Source organism: Ornithorhynchus anatinus, chromosome 15 (assembly GCF_004115215.2).
Source record: "Ornithorhynchus anatinus isolate Pmale09 chromosome 15, mOrnAna1.pri.v4, whole genome shotgun sequence".
NCBI classification, from domain to species: Eukaryota; Metazoa; Chordata; class Mammalia; order Monotremata; family Ornithorhynchidae; genus Ornithorhynchus; species Ornithorhynchus anatinus.
In genome coordinates, this window is record NC_041742.1 from 747,289 (window position 1) to 768,888 (window position 21,600).

Genomic DNA, 21,600 nt, shown 5'->3' on the forward strand with positions numbered 1-21,600 from the left:
GGGCGGGCAAGAGGGAGCGCTTGGAGCTGGCTGACCACCCAGGTCTGCATCCCCCAGGGTGTGAAGGGAGGGCGGGCGGGTGAACGAACCAGATTCTGTAAGCCAAGCCCGTCTGAACCAAGCCACTTAGAGGGGGCGGTTGGAATTGGGGCTCCTGTCGGGGTTCTGAAGGTTTCTGCGCTACAGAAAGGGGGGGAGGGAGAAGAGAAGGGGAGAAAAAGGGGGAGGGGAAGGAGAAAAGAGGATGGAGCTGGGAAAGAGGAGAGAGATGGGGAGGAGCAGGGGAGGGAGAGCAAGGAGGGAGGAGGAGAGGGAAGCTAAGGGCAGTGTTCCCTGGGGGGAAGAAGGGTCACCTCAGTTCAACGCCCAGGCAGAAGGGAAAGCAGCGGGTCTGTAGTTCTCAAAGTCTTTATTTCAGCAGTGACCCGTCCGCAGCGTGAGCTCCCCACTAGCACCCCGGGTGGCTCGCACGGCGACTTTCTGCCTCGAAAGAAAAAACATTTATTAAAAATACCTCGGGCAAAGAAAAATCTCAGAAACGTGGAAAATTACGGCCAAGATCCTTTCGGTCCCGCCGTGGAATTTCCTCTTCGCTGACGATCCTGGGGCAGCCGGGCCCGGCGCGACGCGGCTCCGGGCTGCGGATCCTCTCCGCGGGAGGGGCCGGCCAGTCCGGAGTCCCTGGCCCCGGCTCAGGCCAGCCCGGCGTCCCTGGCCCCGGCTCAGGCCAGCCCGGCGTCCCTGGCCATGCCGTAGAAGATGCCTTTGGCCGCGAGGAGCGCCGCCGGCGTATCGAACTCCGCCACCTGCCCCGCGTCCAGGACCAGGACCCTGCGGGCGGGAGGGAGAGGGACCCCCGTCGGCCTCGGCCTCCTTCTCTGGGCTCCGAGGCCCAGTTCTTCCGTCACCGGGCCCCTCCCCGCAGATGACCGCCCCCAAGACCCAGCAGGATGGGAGAGGGGCTTGTCCCAGCTTCCATCCCTTGCCGGGTCCGAATTACTTCCAACGCCCGAGGGAGAGGAATGGGGTCGGGTGGACCGATGTCCAACGTGGACGGCACGGGGCGAGGCTGCGGTCGTGGGGCTTCAGGGAGCAGCTGGGAGTCGGAGCCGCGATGCTTTAGCCGGCAGAGTTCACGCAAAGCCCTCGCGAGCGGCCCCGGAGCCGGAGTTGGTCCTGCCGGCCGTCACCGTCGCCTTTGTTCTCGGCTCCACGCCCTAACCGGCGCAGCCCGGCACACGCGACGCCGTCCCCAGCGGGGCCCTTCCTGACCGGCGTCCGCTGACTCTCACCTGCGCCAGGGCGGGGGAGGGAGCGAGGGCAGCGGGGGCTGGGGGAGAACCCGGACGGCGGCAGGGTGGGCAGTTGGGGGGACCGGCCCCGGGCGGCGGGTACCTGGTGTAGTCCATGATGGTGTTGAGCCTGTGAGCGATGGTCAGCACCGTGCACTCGGCGAACTGCGTGCGGATGGTCCCCTGGATGAGGTCGTCCGTGTCCAGGTCGATGGCGGCCGTGGCCTCGTCCAAGATCAGGATTCGGCTCTTGCGCAACAGGGCTCTGGCCAGGCAGACCAGCTGCCGCTGACCCACGCTGGGAAGGCAATGGAGGATCGGGACCCCCCCGAGACGGCGCGGCCCACACGCGCCCCGCCGGCAAGGTCCGGTCACTTAGTCTACGGTGCTAAGGGCCTCCTGGAGCCTTTCCCCGACTCTGCCCCGGCCTCCCCCAGTCTCTAGGTGAAAGACGGAAGTGAGTTGGAGGCTGCGGGGCCCACAGAGTTGGGGCTAGTGGGCGAGGGAAGAGAGAGGCCCACGGCTCCCGGCCCAGGCTGGAAACCTCAACCTGTGGAGGGCGGGCGGCACGGGCCGAGGACCGTCAGGCTGCAGCCCGCTGCCCGAGACCCCGGGGTACCCCACGAGAGGCCCGGGCCCGGCCCGGGAGGACCAACTGCCCGAGCGTCCGGGGGACGGTGGGTGGTACCTGAGGTTCTCTCCTCCCTCCGAGCACTCGAACTCCAACCCTTCAGGCTGGCTGCTGACGAACTTCTTCAGGTGCGACAGCTCCAGAGCTTGCCAGATTTCGGCCTCGGGGTACCGCCCCGATGGGTCCACGTTCATCCTCAGGGACCCCGAGAAGAGGATGGGGTCCTGCCGGGGCAAGGGGGGCAAGACGGGGGTTTGATGGGGCTTGCGGGGAGAGGGGGCGGAAAGCTCGCCGCGGGAGGGAAACGAGCGGACGAGCGGCGAACCCAACTCCCTCCCCCCTCGGCCTGGGCCATCTGCTCCGCATCCAGGCCTCCCGGCCTCACGCTAATCTCCACTGAACAGCTCCTGGCCCGCCGGAAGGGCTCGGAGTCGCCTTCACAAAGAAACTGCGGGCAGCGGCTCACCGGAGTCAAAACGGTCTTGCAGTTGGCCAAGCACAGATAAACAGCAGAGCCAAAAAATGAAAGTCAGAGGCTGGGAGGTTTACAGACAGAGGCGGTGAACAGCAAGGGGGTGGGGGTGCGCACGCGCAAACACACGCAGAGTCACCCCCCACCCCTCCTTCATCGCAGGAACACGGAGAGACAGGCCAAGCAAGGCGGGTGGCCGGGGTCGGCGGGAGGAGACGGAAAGGAAAGAGGCCGAGCCGCCCAGTTTGTTTTGGAGGGAGCACGCCAAGTCCCAGTTTGTATTTTATTAATAATTACGACGGTAATAATACAGTGCTCTGCACATAGGAAGCGCTCAATAGATACTATTGAATGAATGAATGAATAATGGATTCTCTTTTACCCACTCCAGCCCTGAGCGCAGGGCTCGACACAATCAGTGCTTAATAAATGCCACTGTTATTATCACTCTATTATCTGTCACCAAATCCTGTTGGTTCAACCTTCGCATCGCTAAAATCCACCCTTTCCTCTCCATCTAAAATGCTACCATGTTAATCCAAGAATTTATTCTACCCCTCCTTGATTACTGCAGCGTGGCTCGGTGGCCAGAGCCCGGGCTTGGGAGTCAGGGGTCACGGGTTCTAATCCCGGCTCCCCCACTTGTCAGCTGTGTGACTCTGGGCAAGTCTCTTGACTTCTCTGTGCCTCAGTTACCTCATCTGTAAAATGGGGATGAAGACTGTGAGCCCCACATGGGACAACCTGATCACCTTCTATCCCCCCAGGGCTCAGAACAGTGCTTAGATCACCTCCGCATCAAGCAGAAACTCCTTCCAGTAAATTTTAAAGCACTCAATCACCATGCCCTCTTCTACTTTACCTCCTTAATTTCCCTGTACACCCCAGCCCACACCTCTCTCTCCCTCCCTCTCCCTCCCTCCTTCTCCCTCCACCGACCCCTCGCCCACATCCTTCCTCTGGACTGGAACTCCCTCCCTCTTCACATCCAACTAACATTCACTCTCCCCACCTTCAAAGCACATCTCCTCCAAGTGACCTTCCCTAATTAGGCCCTCATTTCCAACTCCCTTCGGCAACACCTTTACAGGACGATCTGCACCCTTTAATTACTCTTCTCTCATATGTACATATTCATAACGATTTATTTCTATTCACATCTCCCCCTCTAGACTGTAAGCCTGTTGTGGGTCGGGAATACGTCTTCCAGCTCGGTTATACCGGTTATACCGTGCTCTCCCAAGCGCTTAGTATAGTGTTCTGCCCGCAGTAAGTGCTCGATAAATACAACTGATCGTCATTACGATTATCAGGGCTTGCGGTCCAAAGGGGAGGAAGGTATTTAGCTCCTATTTTACTGATGAGGGAACCGAAGCCCAGAGAGGTGAAGTGACTTGCCCAAGGTCAAACTGCAGGCAAGCGGTGGAGCTGGGATTCAAACCCAGGTCTCCTGATGTCCCACCCTGTGTTCATTCGACTAGGCTACACCTCTTCTCCATTTTCAAATTTATTGACTACATTAGTTCAGTGTTTCTTTTGCCACGCCCTGTCCCCAGGTCTGGAGCATTCAAATGCTGACCTAAACTCACCATCAAAGCACTGAACTTTATCCCGGGACGTTCAGTATTCCAACTTCCCTGGCCCAAGCCCCAGACTCCCGGCCCCAGCCCCCTTCCCCGGGGGTATCACCTGAGGGATGATGGTCAGGGCAGAGCGCAGGTCATGAAGGCCAATGTCCGATATTTTTATCCCGTCGATCCGGATCTCGCCGGCAGCCGCTTCGAGGATCCTGAAGAGGCAGAGGGTCATGGAGGACTTCCCGGCTCCGGTGCGGCCCACAATCCCGACCTGGCGGGGGCAGAGGTGGTGGCGGGAGTGGGTTGGAGCAGGACCGGACTTTCCCCGGGAACTCAAGGATGGGGCATCCGCCCCCGGGGATTCTCGCGGGCGCTCTCTCCCGCCAGCACGGCCGAATACCTTCTCGCCGCCTTTCACCCGCAAGCTGAGGCCTTTCAGCACCAGATCCAGCCCCTTTCGGTAGCGCACGGAGTAGTTCACAAACTCCACCTCGCCCTTCTGCGGCCAGTCCGCCGGCGGGCGGCTCTTTTCATTGACCCACGGGGCCTGGAGGGAGGGAAGCACAAAATGGTACTGCAGGAGACGGAAGCTGGAGGGTGGGGGGGGTCCCACTGCACTCTGATCCAGCTCTGAGGAGATCTCCTGGCCCGGACCCCAGAAATGCCCTCGAGGCCCGGTCCCTTCACCCAGCTGGATCCCTGCTTTCCTTGAGCCCCCACCCCCGTTCCTTCTGAAGAGAACCAGCTCCCTCCACCCTACCCTCCTGGGTCTGTCCCCATCTCTCTCATACACACACACACACACACACACACACACGTCCCTTCACAGCCCACCTCAGTCTCAGTTTCTGAATACTCTTTAATTCTCTCCACTGCTACAATGTTGGATTCCAGGTCAGAGGTCATCCTCACCATCCAGTTCAGAGACATTGTTACCTGTGGAGGACCACAGGAGTCACAATCCCAGGAACACAGGCGGGGGTCCCGATAGCCCCGGGGAAGTGAAGCATCACCGGGAACCTCGAGGTGATGCCTCCAAGTGCCGTGAGCTGGAGCCGGGTTCCCACCTCCTCCCCAGAAGCACGCGTTCATCCAACACTTCAGCCCTGGACTCTGAGAGCATGCGTTCGCCAGGACCCAGCCGTGTGCGTCCACAAGCAATCACAATTTGGACACCCGTCCGGGAGGAATGCCCCAACTCCCTGTCCCTGCTTGCTCCGTCCACACAGAGGCTATGGCCCGAACGAAGGGTCAGAGGGAGCAGAAGGGCACGGGGCCAGCAGTGGCATGGATTTTTTGTTCTTGTTTTAAATAGCATTTAAGTGCTTCCTTTGTGCCAGGCATTGTACTAAGCACTGGGGTGGACACAGGTTAATCAACTTGGACACCATCCTTATCCTACACAGGGCTCGTAGTCATAATCCTTATTTACAGAGGAGGTAACTAAAGCATAGAGGAGTGAAGTGACTTGTCCAAGGTCACACAGGAGACAAGTGGCAGAGCCGGAATTAGAACCCAGGTCCTCTGACTCCCAGGCCCATTCTTCTTCCACTAAAACATGCCGCTTCTCCTAGCTGGGGTCCTGAGGGCAGGACAGACTCAGCCCCCCTCCTGACCCTCGGGGCACCCCTCCTGAGGCCCTGACACCACAGACCTTCGGCTGGGGGGTGTGCCAGCAGGCATGCGTGGGAGAAGGTAGGGCAACACAATACCTCTCCCACCCTTGGGTGGTGGCGTTAGCAGCTGGAGCGGGGAGGTTATGGGAGTAGTTCCTCTCTTCACTGCTCTGGGTGTGGTTTCGGGAAGGGCCCGTGCAAATCTCCATTCACAGAGAGAGCCGATGTCACCCTTGGGGACTGTGTGAGGGCACGCCTGTGGAAGTGCCCAGGTCATGTCTGTGGGTGTGGGTCAGTAAACCTGTGCTCGTGAGAGTGTGGGGGCGGGTCTGGGGCAGGCAAGGGTGTGCCAGGGGCACGCGAGGGCAGTGCCCGGATCCCCGTGGCCGCGCATTTAGGTAGTTGGGTTGGTGTGAGGGCCCACTCCCAAGTTCCAGGCTGGCCCTGCTTGCTGACAGGCACCTGCAGGGCGTAGGACACCGACAGCCCCACCAGCCCGGGATTCAGACTCTTCCTCCCAATCACGGCGAAGAGAGCGGCAAAGAGCACCACGCAGTTCCCGACAAACTCCACGCGGATGCCCAACCACCTGCACGGGACGGACGGGGTCAGCGGCTGCCAGGGGTCGAGGTTCGGGGAGGAGGAACGGAACTGGAGGCAGGCGGGAGGTGACACTCTGGGGACCCTTTCTGAACCAATTAATCAATGGATTGTAAGCACCTGGGAGAGCCCAACAGAAGCTCAGGACGTGGTCCCTCCCCTCGGGGCGTTAACCGCCTTAACTGACCCTGCTCCTGCTGAAGGCAAGTAGCGGGGATCTTGGTTAGACATGAGGGGAGGTGAGGGAGGAGGAGGGGTGGCCAAGTGGGACGCAGGGGCAGGGGGAGGGACTCACCTGTTGGCAGTGATCCCTGGGTAGTAGCTGCGCTGGTTGGTGTCCACCTTGGCGTCGTTGATGGCCACGAAGACGGGGCCCCGCCCGAAAGCACGGATGATGCTGGTGCCCGTGAGGGTCTCGGAGAAGTGCGAGTAGATGGGCGAGCGGCTCACGGACTCCAGGCGCTTCAGCTGGCGCGACGTGGCCACGTAGAACCTCTGCCCCGCCCAGCCCAGGAGAGAGTGAGGGCGACCCGGCCCCCGGAGCCGACCACGCGGCGAGGCTGAGCGGCGCGAGGACCCGGGGAGGGATGACGGGGGGACCGGGCTGGGGAAGCGGAGTCAGGGGCGACGGGAGGGGAAGGGAGGATAGGACGGTGGCGGTTATCGGGATCTGAGCTGCCCAGACGCCCCCTCAGGAGAGGGCGACACCTCCGTTGCCCCAGTTTCCAGCCACCTGGGGGGGACGGGGCCCCTCGAAGGAAGGTTGGGTAGTCACCTGAACGAAGAAGTAGAGGATAGAGAGGGGCACGATGACGACAGCAAAGAGCGGCGTGCTGGCCATGATGATGACCACGGTGGAGACGGAGGAGAAGAAGGTGCCGAGGAACATGAGCACCGTGGGCGGGATCACCTCGTCGATGACGTAGACGTCCTTGGAGAAGCGGTTGATGATGCGGCCGAGGGGCGTCGTGTCATAGAAGGCCTGGGGTGTCCGCATCTTATTTGCCAGCAGCTGGGCGTGCAGGGTGCGGGCCGCCCGGATCCCACCCAGGGCCAGCGTCAACGACGACATCATCACCAGCAAGCCTGTCCGCACACACAAACGCACACCAAAACGGACACACTCCGACAGGGGGCAACTGGGCACAGAGACCCCGGCCCGCTATCCTCCCTCCGGCTGGGGTAGGTGAGGCAGCGGGATGGAAGGTAGCTGCTGCAACCGTTTCCCACGAGGTAGGCTCAGAAAGAGTGGAAGGAAATGTAGGCAAAATTAGCCGCATCATTATTTGGTTGCCCCTCTGCTGGCCCAACCGATTCCTTTCATTGCTTTCATTCAACGTTCCCCTTACCTCCCCGCCCAGGGCCTGTTCCCTTCCCCGAACCCTTGCTCCCTACCCCAAAGTCCCCCGGCCCCGAACCCCCTGGCTGAGAACCCCCTTTCCTCTGGGCCGTCGCCCCACCTTCCCCGACCCCAACTCCCGTGGCCGGGGCAGCAGGCACACTAGGGTGAAGGGGTCCCCGGGTCTCCCCCTCACCCTGCAGCAGCCCCAGGGACGCGTAGACGCCAACCCGCAGGCGGGTGTTGCTCTGGCTCCCGTTGACCACGGGCTCGTCGGTCCAGTCACTGAGCCAGATGTTGGCGCCGATAGACGCCGCATTCTGGCCAAGGTAGAGAAAGCAGACCAAGGCGGACAACCAGATCCCTACGGCCCTGGCATACTGCAGGAATACCGCCAACTTCACCTGCCGTAGAGAAGGACACAGTGGGCCATCACCCCCTGCCCGTTACCCGCCCCTTCTCCCACCATCCAGCCTGCGAGCCCCACTCCCCGCCGACCCCCACAGCCCCGGCCTAAGGCAGGGACCCCTGCGGTTTGACCTCTCCTCGAGTGGGACGTGGGCTGTCAACTCGGCGGCCCCGTCCCTTCTCTCTCAAACCGGTTCCAGGGAAAGGGAGAGAAAGGTAAAGGGACCCGCAGCCTGTAGGCAGAGGATTGGACAAGATGACTCCCATCTGGTCCCGACAGCCTCGCCCACCCCACTGTGCTTGCCCAGAAGACACAAAAATACCGCTCCTCACCGGCAGACACAAGTGACTTAGAAACAGTGGGAGCAGAAGAAGCCTGGTAATATGGCATAGTAGAGAAGCAGCGTGGCATAGTGGATAGGACACGGGCCTGGGAGTCAGAAGGTCATGGGTTCTAATCCTAGTACAGTGCTCTGCACCCAGTAAGCGCTCAATAAATAGGACTGAATGAATCCTGACTCTGCCACTTGTCTGCTCCGTGATCTTGGGCAAATCATTTCACGTCTCTGTGTCTCAGTTACTTCCTCTGTAAACTGGGGATTGAGACTGTGAGCCCCACATGGGACGGGGATTGTATCCAACTCGATTGGCTTTTTTCCTCCCCGGAGCTTAGTACGGTGCCTGGCACGTGGTAGGCGCTTAACAAATACCATCTTTATTAATAGCAGTAGTGTGGTAGGGTGAAACCGACGGCCAAACGAGTGAATGAGTGAAAAGCAAATGGGGTCAGGTGGGACGTGAAGGCAGTTTTAGGGTGATCCCCCTTGTGATGCTGGGAATTAATCAGGGAAGGGCCCCTGGAGGAGGTGGGCTTTCAGGTGGCTTCAAGGAAATGGGGAGAGAGGTGGTTGGGAGGGGTAAATTCCACTGGGACAATGATCTGTCCCAACAAGAGGAACCCTGCCCCACCCCCTCATCTCTCTCCAGCTCATCCTTCACTGGGTCACCCCAATGGGCCACCCCCACCATGCCGGTCTTACCGTGCCAGTCTCTGCCGTCTCCACCTGGATCAGTCGCTCAGCAGGGCTGGCAGACTGTGGGGGAGGCAGCTCTACCCCCTTCTTCTCACCACCCAATCGCCTCCTGGTAGACATCTTGCTGGGGCAGTCGCCTTCAGCCGAGATCACACTCAACTGCCTGAGGGCAACGTACGGGGTGCAAGCAGAGGGGTCAGGGGCTGGCGAGGAGCCGGTCCCCCAACACCCCTGGTTGGACAGGAAACCCCAGTCTTCCTCCCACCGGAAAAAAGAGATGGGGTCGGGGGGGGGGTCTCCCCTGCAGCCAGTCCAGATGCAGGGATAGAGGAGCAGGGGCTCCAGATAAAGAGATGACGTTTGGTGTCCGCCTCCCTCTTCCGCCTCCGCACAACGCGCTCCCGCTCCCCGACAACAACAGCTGAAAAGCCAGATTGCAACAGGCCCAAACAGGGTGATAGGGGAAGGCCAGGGTGGGACCTGCCAGACCCCGCCTCCAAGCAGGATGTTCCCGTACTGACAAGCAGCCAGCAACAAAGATTTTATCAAGTCCATTTGACAGCTGAGGCAACTGAGGCCCAGAGAGGCTCAGTGACTTGCTCAAGGTGCCACATCGGGCCAGCCGGGCCTACATAGGATCTCCCGACCCTGACCACGGGGCTACACTGCCGCTCCACGGGCGGTCACCGTGGAGGCTCAGGTGGGAGTCGGGGGTGAGGACATGTGAGAGAAGCTCGCTAACCCGAACCCCACACCTGAGGAACAGCTTGCGCACTTCGTTGGTCACCGGCTCGCTATCCGCCAAGTCCGTGTGATCGCTGAGCGTGTCCTCGGCCAGCAGCACCTCCTCCTCGCCCACCAGGGCTGCAAAGTGGGGCAGCATCACTCTCTGACCCTCCTCCCCCTCTGACCACCCACCCCGGCTGGCCCGGGCTGTCGTATAGCTTGGACTGGGGGTCTCCTGGCACAACCAAGGGGTAAGGAGCAGGATGGCCCCCCACCCCCCACCCCACTCCCAAACTCGACACTCAGATGCCCGCCCTCAGGGGGCTCTACAACGAAGGAAAATCCACCCTACCCCCCATCACCACCACTTGAGGCTTTGAGATAAGGAGCGGGGAGGGGAGTGAGGAGAGGGGAAGGCACCCAGTCAGACTTCAGGTCACAGGCTCCTATCGGTAGGGAAATCTATTCCAACCCCAGCCCCGGATGGATCAGATGTGCAGCTTTTCCTGTGGTTTGTGTTTGCGGAAACAGTCCCCGGCCCCTCCCCCAGGGTTGATAAGGCCCCTGGCCAGGCAGCGCCAGCAGGCAACGAGAGTGAGGGCGGGATGGGGGCAAAGTCACCCAGACCGGACAGGCTGCGGTCCCGGGGAACGGGCTTGGAAGAGAGAGGACCGGTCCAGCCTCTCCTCTCCGGGCCCAGTGTTGGGGCCAGGGGCACGGCTGGGCACAGAGAAACCAGGCTGGGCCGGGTGGTCGGGGGCACGACTGGGGCACGGAGAACCTGAGACAGACCGGCGTCATGGCCGGGGCACAGAGCATCTTGGCCGGGCTCAGCCATTAGAGGAACTAAGCGAGAAGATGAGATACCTCAAGGGTGAAGCCCTGGGTCAATCTCTCTCCATCCGCTACCCTCTGCTCTCCAACCTCCCAACCCAAGGTATCCCCTGCCTGTGGGCACAGCTCTACATGGGGGCCGGAAGGGAAAGGGGGACATGGGGGTCCACGGGGAGGGGGGTGATGTCCTACTTGATACTTCATCCTCCTTCACGGGGTCATTCGGGGCGTGGCTGCGCAGAAACTCGGCGAAGGCTCCGTCCTGCTGCAGGAGGGCATGGTAGGAGCCGGATTCTGAGACCCGCCCATCCACCAGGACGATGATGTGGTCCACCTGGGGCAGGAAGCTGACCCCGTGGGTCACCAGCAGGCGGGTCTGCAGGAGTGGAGGAAGGACCGGTGTCCTGGGGGCGGGCACAGGGCTCAAAGACCGGCCTGGAGATCCCCATGGGCCCCAAGGAGGGAGAGTAAGGATGGTGGTATCTGGACCCTCCCACTCTGATGGGCGCCCTCGGGAGGAGGCCCAGTCCAGGATGATGCGGCTTACTGAGCTGGAGGATTTCTTGGCTAGATCTAGGGGTCAGAGGCCAGGAAGGGCAGAGGAAAGAGCAGGACCTGGGTCACGGATGGGTGCGGGAAGGAGCAGGACCTGGGGGCATCCATGTGGACAAATTACTGACAGTTAACGATCATAGTATTTAGTTGCCAGAAGGCTCTGGTCCGGAGGCCAGCAGGACCCATTCGGGTTCTCTGGTAGCGGGTGGACCATCTCATGGCCACAGATGGGTCCCAGGCAAGTTCGGTTCAGCTTTTCTAGCTCTGCTTTGAGGGATTTCAGCCACTCTCCGTCCGAGGTCCCCTGGGGATCTCCACCCTCAGGGCCAGCCCTGGTTGACACTCACCTTTCCGGCGAGCAGCCCGCCTGGTCCGATCACTTGGTCGAAGATGTGTCTGGCCACATGCGAGTCCACGGCGGACAACGGGTCGTCCAGCAGGTATGTGTCAGCGTTGCTGTACGCGGCCCGAGCCAGGCTGACCCGCTGCCGCTGCCCTCCCGACAGATTTATACCCTGGGGTCAGGGAAGGGAGAGAAACGGACACACAGAGTCTGAAGAAACAGTCTCCACTGTGCCCGGCGGCCCCCTCCCCACCAACAATGGGCAGATTGGAGAGTCAGGCCTCTGCCCAAAAGAGGGACCAGAGGCCAACTCCCAGCTCTAGGCACCGTTCAATCGCAAGTCACCACCCACTGGTGTGCCCACCTTCTACTTAAGGTAGACTGTAAGCCCCCTGAAGGTGGAGGACCTCTCAGGGTTGGTTCCCAATTAGAGAGAGAAGAGGAAGAGAAGGAGAGAGGAGCGCGGCCTAGTAGATAGAACAGGGGCCTGGGAGTCTGGAGGACCTGAGATCTAATCCCAGCTCCTGAACCTGTCTGCTTTGTGACCTTGGGCAAGCCATTTAACTCCTCTGTGCCTCAGTTACCTCATCTGTAAAATGAAGAGCCTGAGCCCCATGCGGGACATAGATTCTGTCCAACCTGATTGGCTTGTATTTACCTCACAGTTTCAGAACAGTGCACACAGTAAGCGCCTAACAAATACAGTTGAAAAAAAGGAGAGAAGGAAAAGGAGGAGGTGGTAGAGGAGGGAGGATAGGATCGGGAGACGGCAGGGCGATTGGAGGGGGAGAGAGTGCAGAGAGGCCAGGGAGGGGACGGGGATAGGCCCAGGCCCAAAGAGTAGCCACTTTTCCTTTTCTCCCAACTCTGTAGGGAAGGCTGTCCCCCAAGACTGCCCACACCGATCCCTCCCCCACCTTCTCCCCAATCTCAGTCCGGTCGCCAGCGGGCAGCATAGCCAGGTCAGTGGTCAGGGCGCAGGCCTCCAGGACATGCTGATATTTCTGCTCGGTCCACGGCTGGCCGAAAAGGATGTTGTCCTTCAGGGAGGCGTGCTGAATCCAGGCCTGCTGGGGGACGTAGGCCACAGAGCCCTGCCACGAGACGGCCCCCCAGTGGAGTCAACCCAGTCAGCGCCCCTGCCCCCCATCAAACCACCGAACCCTCCAACAGGAGAACCGCACTGCCAAACCCCACCCCACGAGGAATCCTTCGTGTCTAACCCTCATCGACCTCCAAGGACTGACTGGCTCTGTCGGCCGCCTCTTCCCCCTCCATGTCCACTTGATCTTGTTCCCAAAACTGACACTGACCTTCACCGCCAACTGCCCCTCCAGCTTCTCCATCTCCCCAAGCAAGGCGGAGATCAGGGACGACTTTCCACAGCCAACGGCCCCCACCACAGCCACCAAGGAGCCCCCCGGCACCCAGAGTTCAATGCTGTGGGGTGGGGGGAAAGTGAAGATAGGGAGGAGGTCTCAGTTCTTGTCTGACGACCCCTGCCCCTCAAACCCCGTCACCTGTCCAGCTCACAGCGAATCCTAACTCTAGTTCGGCCTGGCCCCGCTGGAGGTTTTGGGGGAGGAGTGCGGACAGGGTCCGGACAAGAGGACACGGGAGAGAGATAGGGACAGGAGAGATGGGATGGGGTGGGCACTCAGTGATGGCCAGGGACCCTCCCTCCCACCTCCCTCTGTCTTCTCTCCCAACTTGGACCTGTCTTCACCCCTTGCCCCCAGAAGCTGGGATGGCAAGGGGTGATGGTTCCGCACAAGGTGGGGTGGCAGGCCCCCAAGAGCTGGGGGGTGGGTGATCTCTTACTCGTGCAAGGTCGGTGGGAGATCCCGAGCCCAGCTGAAGGTGCCGTTGTGCACAGTGATGGCGTAGCCTGCGGAGACGGAAGAGAGGGGGAGGGGAGGGGCAGACCATAGGCTTGAGGTGGCAGGTCTGGCACTGTAGACGGCTCATTCGGGGCCAAGGTGGCACCCCTAAAGTTCGGAAGGAAGTTCTCCACCATCGTCAACCTTGGGGTATCAGGATGGGCGCTCGAGGGAGGGGTCGGGACTAGAGTCGGACCAAGGGAGACGGAAAGGGCAGCAGGAACCCAACTGTCTCTTCGAGCCGTTCCTGGATGTCCCCCATCCTCATTTCTCTGACCCCTATAGGCCACCCGCACTAACCCGGCGGGGATGAGGGAGGACAAGGGGAAGGAATATGGGAACGGGGCACGAGGACCAGACATGGGGGAGGTCACAGGAAGGGGTAACCTCACCTGGAGATATGGTCTTTGTGTCCACACAGTCGGGGTCAAGCTCATCGTGATTCAGGAACTGCTGGATCCTCTTCAGGGAGACGCTGGTCTGGAGATGGCGTAAGGCAATCGATCAACTATCAATAGTATGCATTGACAGCCTACGGTGTGCAGAGCACTGTACTAAGCACTTGCGAGAGTCCAACAGAGTCAGTAGATGGGACCCTTGTCCTCAAGAAGGGTGCAATCTAATGGCGGAGACCAACGTTAAAACAAATTGTAGGGGGCGGGGGCAACGGAGTTTGTTGTTCTGTACAGAAGTCCAATGGAGGGGTGACTATCCAAGGGCTTAGGTGACACGCAAGTGCTCAAGTGGTATCTTAGGGGGGAATTGGATGGGGAGGGGAGAGATTAATTGGGCAGGCCTCCTGGAGGAGATGTAACTTCAGGAGGACTTTTTAGATGGGGAGACCAGTGGTCTGTGGGCACCGATACCGCCGTCGATGTATCAGCCAGCATTTGCTGAGGAGCCACTATGGGCAAGGGGCTGGGCCGGAGGGAAGCGGGCAGAGAGGGAAGAGGACTGAGAGGGATGGAAGGAAAGGGGAGAGGGGAGAGGGAGAGCTCCGTGACCTCCCGCGTGTCTGGTCCCCGGTCCCCATTCCCATATTCCCTCCCCTTGTCCTCCCTCCCCGCCCCTGCCGGGTTAGTGCTTGTGGCGTATAGGGGTCGGAGAAATGGGGATGGGGGAAAGCCAGGACAGCCAGCGGGGGCTCAGCGCACCTGGGTCAAGTTGCTGATCACTTGAGGAAGCATGTTGAGCGGGAACCTCAGGATGTTGAACAGGGACAACGACACGAAGGCCTTCTCGGCATCCAGCACGTTGGTCTCATCCACGGAGACGTAGACGGCGAAGGTGGTCAGCGCCACCTGCGAACACAAGCTCCGTCTAGGTCAGGGGGTCAGAGGACCGCTGCGAAACGGCTTCCCCCGGGGCGGGCTGCACCCCACCAGCCAGGACCCTCCCCCGCCCTACCTCCCATCCCCAACTCTCCACCGGCGGGCGGCGAGGGGTACCAGGAAGGGGGCAGTCATCCAGGCGAAGGTGGACAGGGCACTGAGACAGGCAGCCTTGCGGAGCACGCGGAGTTCCTTCTGGCGGATGCCCAGAATCTGCTGGGTGAAGCTGGGCTCCCAGGCGTAAAGCTTCAGCACCTTGATACCGTTCAGGATCTCATTCATCAGTTTGATGCGGGAGTCTTTGTACTGCATCTGCTCCACCTGGCGGGGCAGAGGGGACCGATGGACTGCTAAACAGTGCAGTTAATAACCATTATGGTACTTGTTAAGCGCTTACTGTGTGCCCCAGGCACTGCTCTAAGCACTGGGGTAGATATGAGTTAATCCGGTTGGACACAGTCCCTGTCCCACATGGGGCTCACACTCTCAATCCCCATTTTACAGACGAGGTAACTAAGGCCCAGAGAAGATCAGCGACCTGCCCCAGGTCTCACGGCAGACACGTGGTGGAGCCGGGATTAGAACCCAGGTTCTTCTGACTCCCAGTTCCATTGCTCCATCCACTCAGCCGTCCTGCTTCTCTGCTTCTCACTGCAGGGGCGCTTTGGACAAGGACACTGGGGCCCGCCCTCCTTCCCCCCAACCCACCTCGTGGTTACTCTCGCACAGAAAGTCCCCAGCCAGCCCCGACCCCAGCCGGGCAACTCTATCCCTCGGAGGGCCGGCGGGACCGAACCGTTTCGCCGTCACCCACCTGTAAGCCTCGAGTCTTCACAGCAATGACAGCGTTGAGCGGGATGAGCAAAACCATCACGGCCACCCCGGCCAGGACTGCTGGACCCAGAGACTGCCAGGGACAGACCGAGATGACTGCTCAGTGGAAGGGACACGGGGAGACGGACAGAGGCAGAGACTGAATTTAAGACCATCTCTCCCTCTCCCTCCCTGATTCACTGACTGACAGAGGAGGAGCCCACTTCAGCACTTGGCACCCGGCAGACGTTCAGTAAAGGCTATTGCTGAATGGGGGTGGAGAACGTGGGGGCTGGTGAATGTCTGAAAGCAGGTCTGGGGGAGGTGTTGGGGAGATGGTAGTAGCCAGAGTTGGGAGAAATAGCAGGAAGGGGGCCACCCAACCCCAGTGCCAGATGGGAGAGCCATCTCCCTCCCGCCGCTCCCATCCCGACTACCTGCCAGAGGAAGAAGAGAGCCAGGGTGATCTGCAGGGGGGCTGACCACAGCATGTTCAGGAAGGTGACCAGGTCCACAAAGCGTTGGACATCCACAGACATCAGGTTAACCATCTCGCCCAGAGTGGATGAGCGCTTGGCAGAGTTGGTGATGAGGAGAGCCTGGTGGGGAGGGTGCACAGCAGAGCCAGGGATGAGGACTGGGAGCTGGGGGGAGGGATGGAGGGCTCGGAGGAGGCGATGAGGAGACCCCGGGTGGGTGGGGTGGAAGAACTCTAAGTCTGTTGTGGGCAGGGAGGGTGTCTGTTTTATTGTCCTATTGTACTCTCCCAAGAGCTTAGAACAGTGCTCTGCCCGCAGTAAGCGCTCAATAAATACGACCGAGCCCGCAGTAAACGCTCAATAAATACGACAGACTGACTGACCGACTTTACCAAGGGTCCCGAGCCGAGGGAACGGGCCCACGGCCAGGCCTCGGCCCAGCGGCCACCGTTTCCTGGTCCTTCACCCCCCAAAGACAGCAGGTCGGACCAGACGACCCACCGGAAAGCAGCAGAGCCCCAAGCTCGGTCTCCTTCCTCCCGCCTTCCCCAACGAATTCCCGCCGGGGCCCCAGCCCGCCCCCGAGACACGCCCGACCTTGCGGTAGATCACGCCGGTGATGCCCGTGCGAAGACGCATGCCAGTCACGAAGCAGAACTGGAAGTGCTGATGGAGGATGATGGTCTGCAGCAGGGCACAGGCAAACATCAGCCCGGCGATCAGGAAACCCTGCCAGGCGGGGGCCTCAGGGCTCTTGATGAAATCAATCAGGACACTGGGAAGAGAGATCAGCCGCTGGGGGGTCAGTCTGGGGGGCCGCCCCGGCCGGAGGCATCAGGGACAGGACCTCGACGACGTGGGCCCAAGCAGTCCTCTGCCGGCAGCGGACTGGTCCGCCTGGTCTGGCGCTCTACCCGCCGAAGGCACCAATACCGATAAAGGAATGAGCGGCGAAACCTCACCTCCTCCTGTGCCGGCACTCCCAGCAAGGGGACCCACCTCCCCCCTCCATGGCCCCAGGGCCACAGCACCTGAGAAGTTGGGGGTTCACAAAGGAGAGCAGGTCCTGGAGCAGCTTGTAGAAGGAGCTGATGAGGAAGTAGGGGCCAAAAGTGGCCAGCAGGGCACGGAGGAAGGAGGGCTCTTGGGTTCTCCCCCGACCCACGATCAGGACTTCACTCTCCTTGGGGTCTCCTCCGGCCGCACCGTTCCCCTTGGTTGCAAATGTCATATTCTTCCTGTGGACCCCGGGAGACCCCTGTGAGAATGGGAGGGTCCCACACTCTCTGGGAACGGAGACCCCCCCCGGCTCCCCTGCCCTCTCTCCCCTCCCCACCATTTCTCAGCACTCTGGAAGTTGGATGCCCAGTTTCTAGCCCCAGCCTGGGGAGTCTCTTGGGGGCAACTGAGGTTGCCCCAGCTGTTTGCGGCCACCATCACATAATAATAATAATTACGGTATTTGTTAAGAACTTACTATGTGCCGGGCACTGTACTAAGCGCTGGGGTGGACACAAGAAAATCGGGTTGGACATAGTAACTTCCCACGTGGGGCTCACAGTCTCAATCCCCGTTTTACAGATGAGGTAACTGAGGCGCAAGAAGTAAAGCGACTGGCCCAAGGTCACACAGCAGACAAGTGGCGGAACTGGGTTTACAACTCATGATCTTCTGACTCTCAAGTCCGTGCTCTAACCACTACACCATGCTGTTTCATTACTTAGGGTTGGACCCCCCAAGAGGCACGATAAGGAATCGGGGTCCAGCTTGATGACCACGGGTGGACTGCTGGAGCTTGCAGCGTGGCCCCACAGCTCATCCTTCCACAGGCCAGCCACCCCTCCAAATTCCCAGATCCAAACACAGGATGGCACTCAGGATTCCACAGCCGCAGAATCCTCAGTTCAGTCCAGGAATAACTGGCCTCTTGCTGACCTGTTCCTTACTCTTTGCTGACACCAAGGACGACACTTCCCCTGACCCGCTGCCCTCAGCTCCCCTAATCTTTCCCCTGGTGACCCTCGGCCTTCCTGGCCAACTCCAACCCTCCCCACTGGGCACCTGGCAGGGACTGATTCTCCTCCAGACCTGGATTTCTTCCTCTTTTCTAGTCCTTTCTCCTTCCCCAAGTCCTTCCCTAGAACCTCCTGGGCTCCAGTTGATGTAACGAGGTGAATTAGTCAGTCAGTCGTATTTATTGAGCGCTTACTGTATGCAAAGCACTGTACTAAGTGCTTGGGAGAGGGAATGTAACAATATAACGGACACATTCCCCGCGTACAACGAGTTTACAGTCTAGAATGAATGGACTTCCTCCACCCCCACTACCCCTAATCCAGGCTCTGGCCTTTTCTGACTTCTCCATGAGCGGGGCAGAGCCGCTGGGCCACACCCCCAGCCCAAAGTTCTCGATTCAGCAGGAGAAGTCTCGGAGACGCCCGGGAGGGCGGCGCGGCCGCCGGTGGGGCCGGGGATACGGCACGGGGTTTAATTTTCTGCTGACGCAGCCCAGCTCCCACCAAGGTTGCCCAGGCATGACAGGTCCAGACGCCCACAGGAGCCCCCGGGCTGCAGACGCCAATTTCCGGAAGTTGCTCTACCTTGACGAGGCTTTTAAACTCCCGTGGCCGTGACCGTCGTCGTTTCCCTCTAAGGAGGCTTTTAAACTCCCTGCGGCCACCCTAGGCCCAGGAGGTGGCGAAAGAATTAATAAAGATACTTGTTAAGTGCTTACTCTGTGTCGAGCACTGTTCTAAGAGCTGGGGTAGATAAAAGCTACTTGGGTTGGACCCAGTCCCTGTCTCACATGGGGCTCTGAGTCTTAATCCCCATTTCACGGATGAGGTACCTGAGGCACAAAAAGGTGAAATGGCTCACTCAAGTTAACACAGCAGACAAGAGGCAGAGCGGGGATTAGAACCCAGGTCCGTCTGACTTCCAGGCCCATGCTCTATCCACTAGACCCATGCTGCTTCTCAGAATAGAAAGGAAGGGAAGAGGGGAGGGGCCGTGGCCAGGATGCGGGCAAGCCTCCAACCCTGGGGACCCATCCCCGCCTCCTGACCGGAGAGTAAAAGGCCCTGGAGGTTGGGGTCGGGAGGGGAGGCTCGCGGGATAAAGATCCTGCTGCACGGGACCTTCCAGCCCTACCCTCGTCCTCCCACTTCCTAGACCGGCAGAGACCCCCCCCATCTCTCATATCTCTGGAGAAGGACCTCAGCATTCCCAAGCCTCTGGTTCGAGCAGCATGGTCAGGTGGAAAGAGCAGGGGACCAAGAGTCAGGGAGGTGGGTTCTAATCCCAGCTCTGCAACTGGTCTGCTGAGCGATCTTGGGACATGCCACTTAACCGCTCTGTGCCTCAGTTTACTCATCCATAGTGGGACAACATGACCACATCTTAGATTGTGAGTACCAGGTGGACTGATCTGATTATCTTGTACTATCCTAGTGTTTGGCACAGAGTAAAGCACTGAATCAACTGCCTTCATAATAATTAATATAGATTAAACCCTAGCTGGTAGCAAGGGGGATGGGGCTTAGATTTATGCAACTTTAAGCCAGCCAGGTTTACCCTGGACCAGGCTCAGCTTGCACTACTCCGCAGCTCTGGTAGCTCATGAAACCCGATCCCTCCGTCTACACCCCTGGAGAGGAAGAGCGTTGGTCAGCGAGCCGGCCACACTGTCGACTCAAAGCCCTGAAGGTTATCTTTGGATCCCCTCAGCTGCCAGCCCTCATCGGTACTCCCAGCCTGTGCGTGGATCTCCCCTCACGCTATGCCCCAGGTCCTTCACTGTTTCTCCCCCAGACTTGGTTTCCCCCATTCAGAGAAGGGGGATGTTTGAGAAGTGGTATGAGATCTAGGGGGAAAAGGAGGAGAGAGCCCAGACACCCTAAATCAAACTCCGGAGGGGTTCACACGGTGGGGCGGGGGAGGGAGATGGGGAGAGACGTCGTGTCGGGTGAAGGGGAAGGGGAGCGTCTCTGGGTCACCTTGCTCTCTGCCTTGTCCCATTGGACCTAAAGCCCTCTTGGAGAATGCAACTGTCCCTGCCTCCCCATCCACGATTCCCCCACCCCTCGCGCCTGTTGCGGGGCAGCCCACCCACCTGCCCCCCGGCCCATCTCCCGAGATCCGGACGCTCACCTGGCACATTCCACTTTCTGCCGATCCCATTCCCGCAGCAGCCGCTGCACTACTACTTGCGATGTGTCATCCTCGTTGAGCGACCACAGGTCCTTCTCCTCCAGGGGCCGCCGGTACCCAAGGATGGCCATGCTGCATAGAAATTGCAAGGGCGCTTACTTCTCTGCCCCCTCTCAGCCTGTCTCTCTTCAGACAGGGGTCCTAAGGTGTGCAAATTGGACAAGCACGGAGCTTCCGTTCCCCAAATCCCAGAGCCCCGGATGGGGGAGGTGGAGGCCACTGAAGCCTGAAGGTGGAACTATAGAAGCAGCATGGCCTAGTGGATAGAGCATGGGCCTGGGAGTCAGAAAGACTTGGGTTCTAATCCTGGCTCCCCCACTTGTCTGCTAGGCAAGTCACAACTTCCCTGGCCTCCGTTACCTCATCTGAAAAATGGGAATTAAGTCTGTGATTCCCCATTTGGGACAGGGACCGTGTCCCACCCAATTTGCTTGTATCCACTTCAGAGCTTAGTACAGTACCTGGCACATAGTAAGTGCTTCACAAATACCAGGATTATTATTATTAATGCTAATAATAATAATAATGAGAGGCTCCTCAGCTTGCCGGGTCTGATGTAGGAAAAGAAGTGGCCCAGGAAGTAACCACAACCTCCACAAAGGTCCAGATCCAAACCCAAGCATTGGCACAGAGAAGAGTTAAGAGACAAAGAGACCCACAGGAGGGTTTGGCACATGCCAGGATTACAGTCTGTTGCCGCCTTGGGCCGTTGTCTGACAAACCTCAGCTTTGGCTGGGTGGCGGCTAAGCCAGTTGAGCCCCAGGTTGACCCATGCAAAGATCAGACAACACCATCATTAAGCAACTTAAGCCAGACAGGTTTACCTTAGTAGAGAAACATCACAGGCCTGGGAATTAGAGGACATGGATTCTAATCCCCACTCAACCACATGTCTACTGTGTGACCCTGGGCAAGTCACTTAATTTCTCTGTGCCTCAGTTACCTCCTCTGTAAAATGGGGATTAAGACTGGGAGCCCCCTGAGGGAGACTGTGTCCAAACTGATTCCCTTGTAGACACTGCCTGGCACACAGTAAGCGCTTAAATACCAAAATTATTATTATTATTTTTAACAGTCCAGGGCCTCTGAACTTCCAGTTTCTGTTCTGTAAAATGGGGCCAAGGGGAAGTGGTTCCCAGGGATGTTGCACAATGGAATGAAAAGGCATCTGTCCAGGGATCTGAGATGCTCTGGTGCGAGTGAGTATGGGGCTCATAAGGCATAGAATTGGATCATAGGCAAGGCAGCTGGGCTACTGAACCCCTAACTGGCGACTGCAGCCGCCACGGGGTCCAGAGAGGTCAATCAAGGGACGGGGGGAAGGAGACTCACCGAGTAAACCACCAAAATGTCAGCCGAGAAAGAAAGCCAGCATTCGCCTCAGGGCAAGGGTTCTGTAGGGACATGGAAGAAACGAGCAGCCTTGAGGTCTCCCCAGGCTCTGACAGGAGGGGAGGGAG

General features: G+C 59.3%; 1 protein-coding gene across 2 annotated transcripts in view; it reads right to left on the reverse strand.

Moving 5' to 3' along the window:
* Positions 1-392: 392 nt before the first annotated feature.
* ABCC3 (ATP binding cassette subfamily C member 3) overlaps positions 393-21,600 on the reverse strand; it is a 36,552-nt gene continuing 15,344 nt past the window's right edge. The window contains exons 6-31 of one of the 2 annotated variants that reach the window (XM_029079997.1): positions 21,473-21,534; positions 20,080-20,211; positions 16,962-17,168; positions 16,528-16,705; positions 15,889-16,050; positions 15,453-15,545; positions 14,756-14,959; positions 14,462-14,608; positions 13,700-13,787; positions 13,249-13,315; positions 12,741-12,867; positions 12,345-12,521; positions 11,432-11,599; positions 10,722-10,905; positions 9,725-9,833; positions 8,976-9,132; positions 7,724-7,931; positions 6,964-7,274; positions 6,484-6,683; positions 6,051-6,177; positions 4,807-4,908; positions 4,373-4,519; positions 4,085-4,243; positions 1,981-2,147; positions 1,396-1,590; positions 393-831 (exon numbers count right to left, since the gene is read on the reverse strand). In XM_029079997.1, the coding sequence (XP_028935830.1) occupies positions 723-831; positions 1,396-1,590; positions 1,981-2,147; positions 4,085-4,243; positions 4,373-4,519; positions 4,807-4,908; positions 6,051-6,177; positions 6,484-6,683; positions 6,964-7,274; positions 7,724-7,931; positions 8,976-9,132; positions 9,725-9,833; positions 10,722-10,905; positions 11,432-11,599; positions 12,345-12,521; positions 12,741-12,867; positions 13,249-13,315; positions 13,700-13,787; positions 14,462-14,608; positions 14,756-14,959; positions 15,453-15,545; positions 15,889-16,050; positions 16,528-16,705; positions 16,962-17,168; positions 20,080-20,211; positions 21,473-21,534 (3,987 nt within the window). In that variant the 3' untranslated portion in view covers positions 393-722. Of the gene's footprint in view, positions 832-1,395; positions 1,591-1,980; positions 2,148-4,084; positions 4,244-4,372; positions 4,520-4,806; positions 4,909-6,050; positions 6,178-6,483; positions 6,684-6,963; positions 7,275-7,723; positions 7,932-8,975; positions 9,133-9,724; positions 9,834-10,721; positions 10,906-11,431; positions 11,600-12,344; positions 12,522-12,740; positions 12,868-13,248; positions 13,316-13,699; positions 13,788-14,461; positions 14,609-14,755; positions 14,960-15,452; positions 15,546-15,888; positions 16,051-16,527; positions 16,706-16,961; positions 17,169-20,079; positions 20,212-21,472; positions 21,535-21,600 lie in introns of those variants that run through there. The other variant, XM_029079998.2, reaches the window with a different exon arrangement.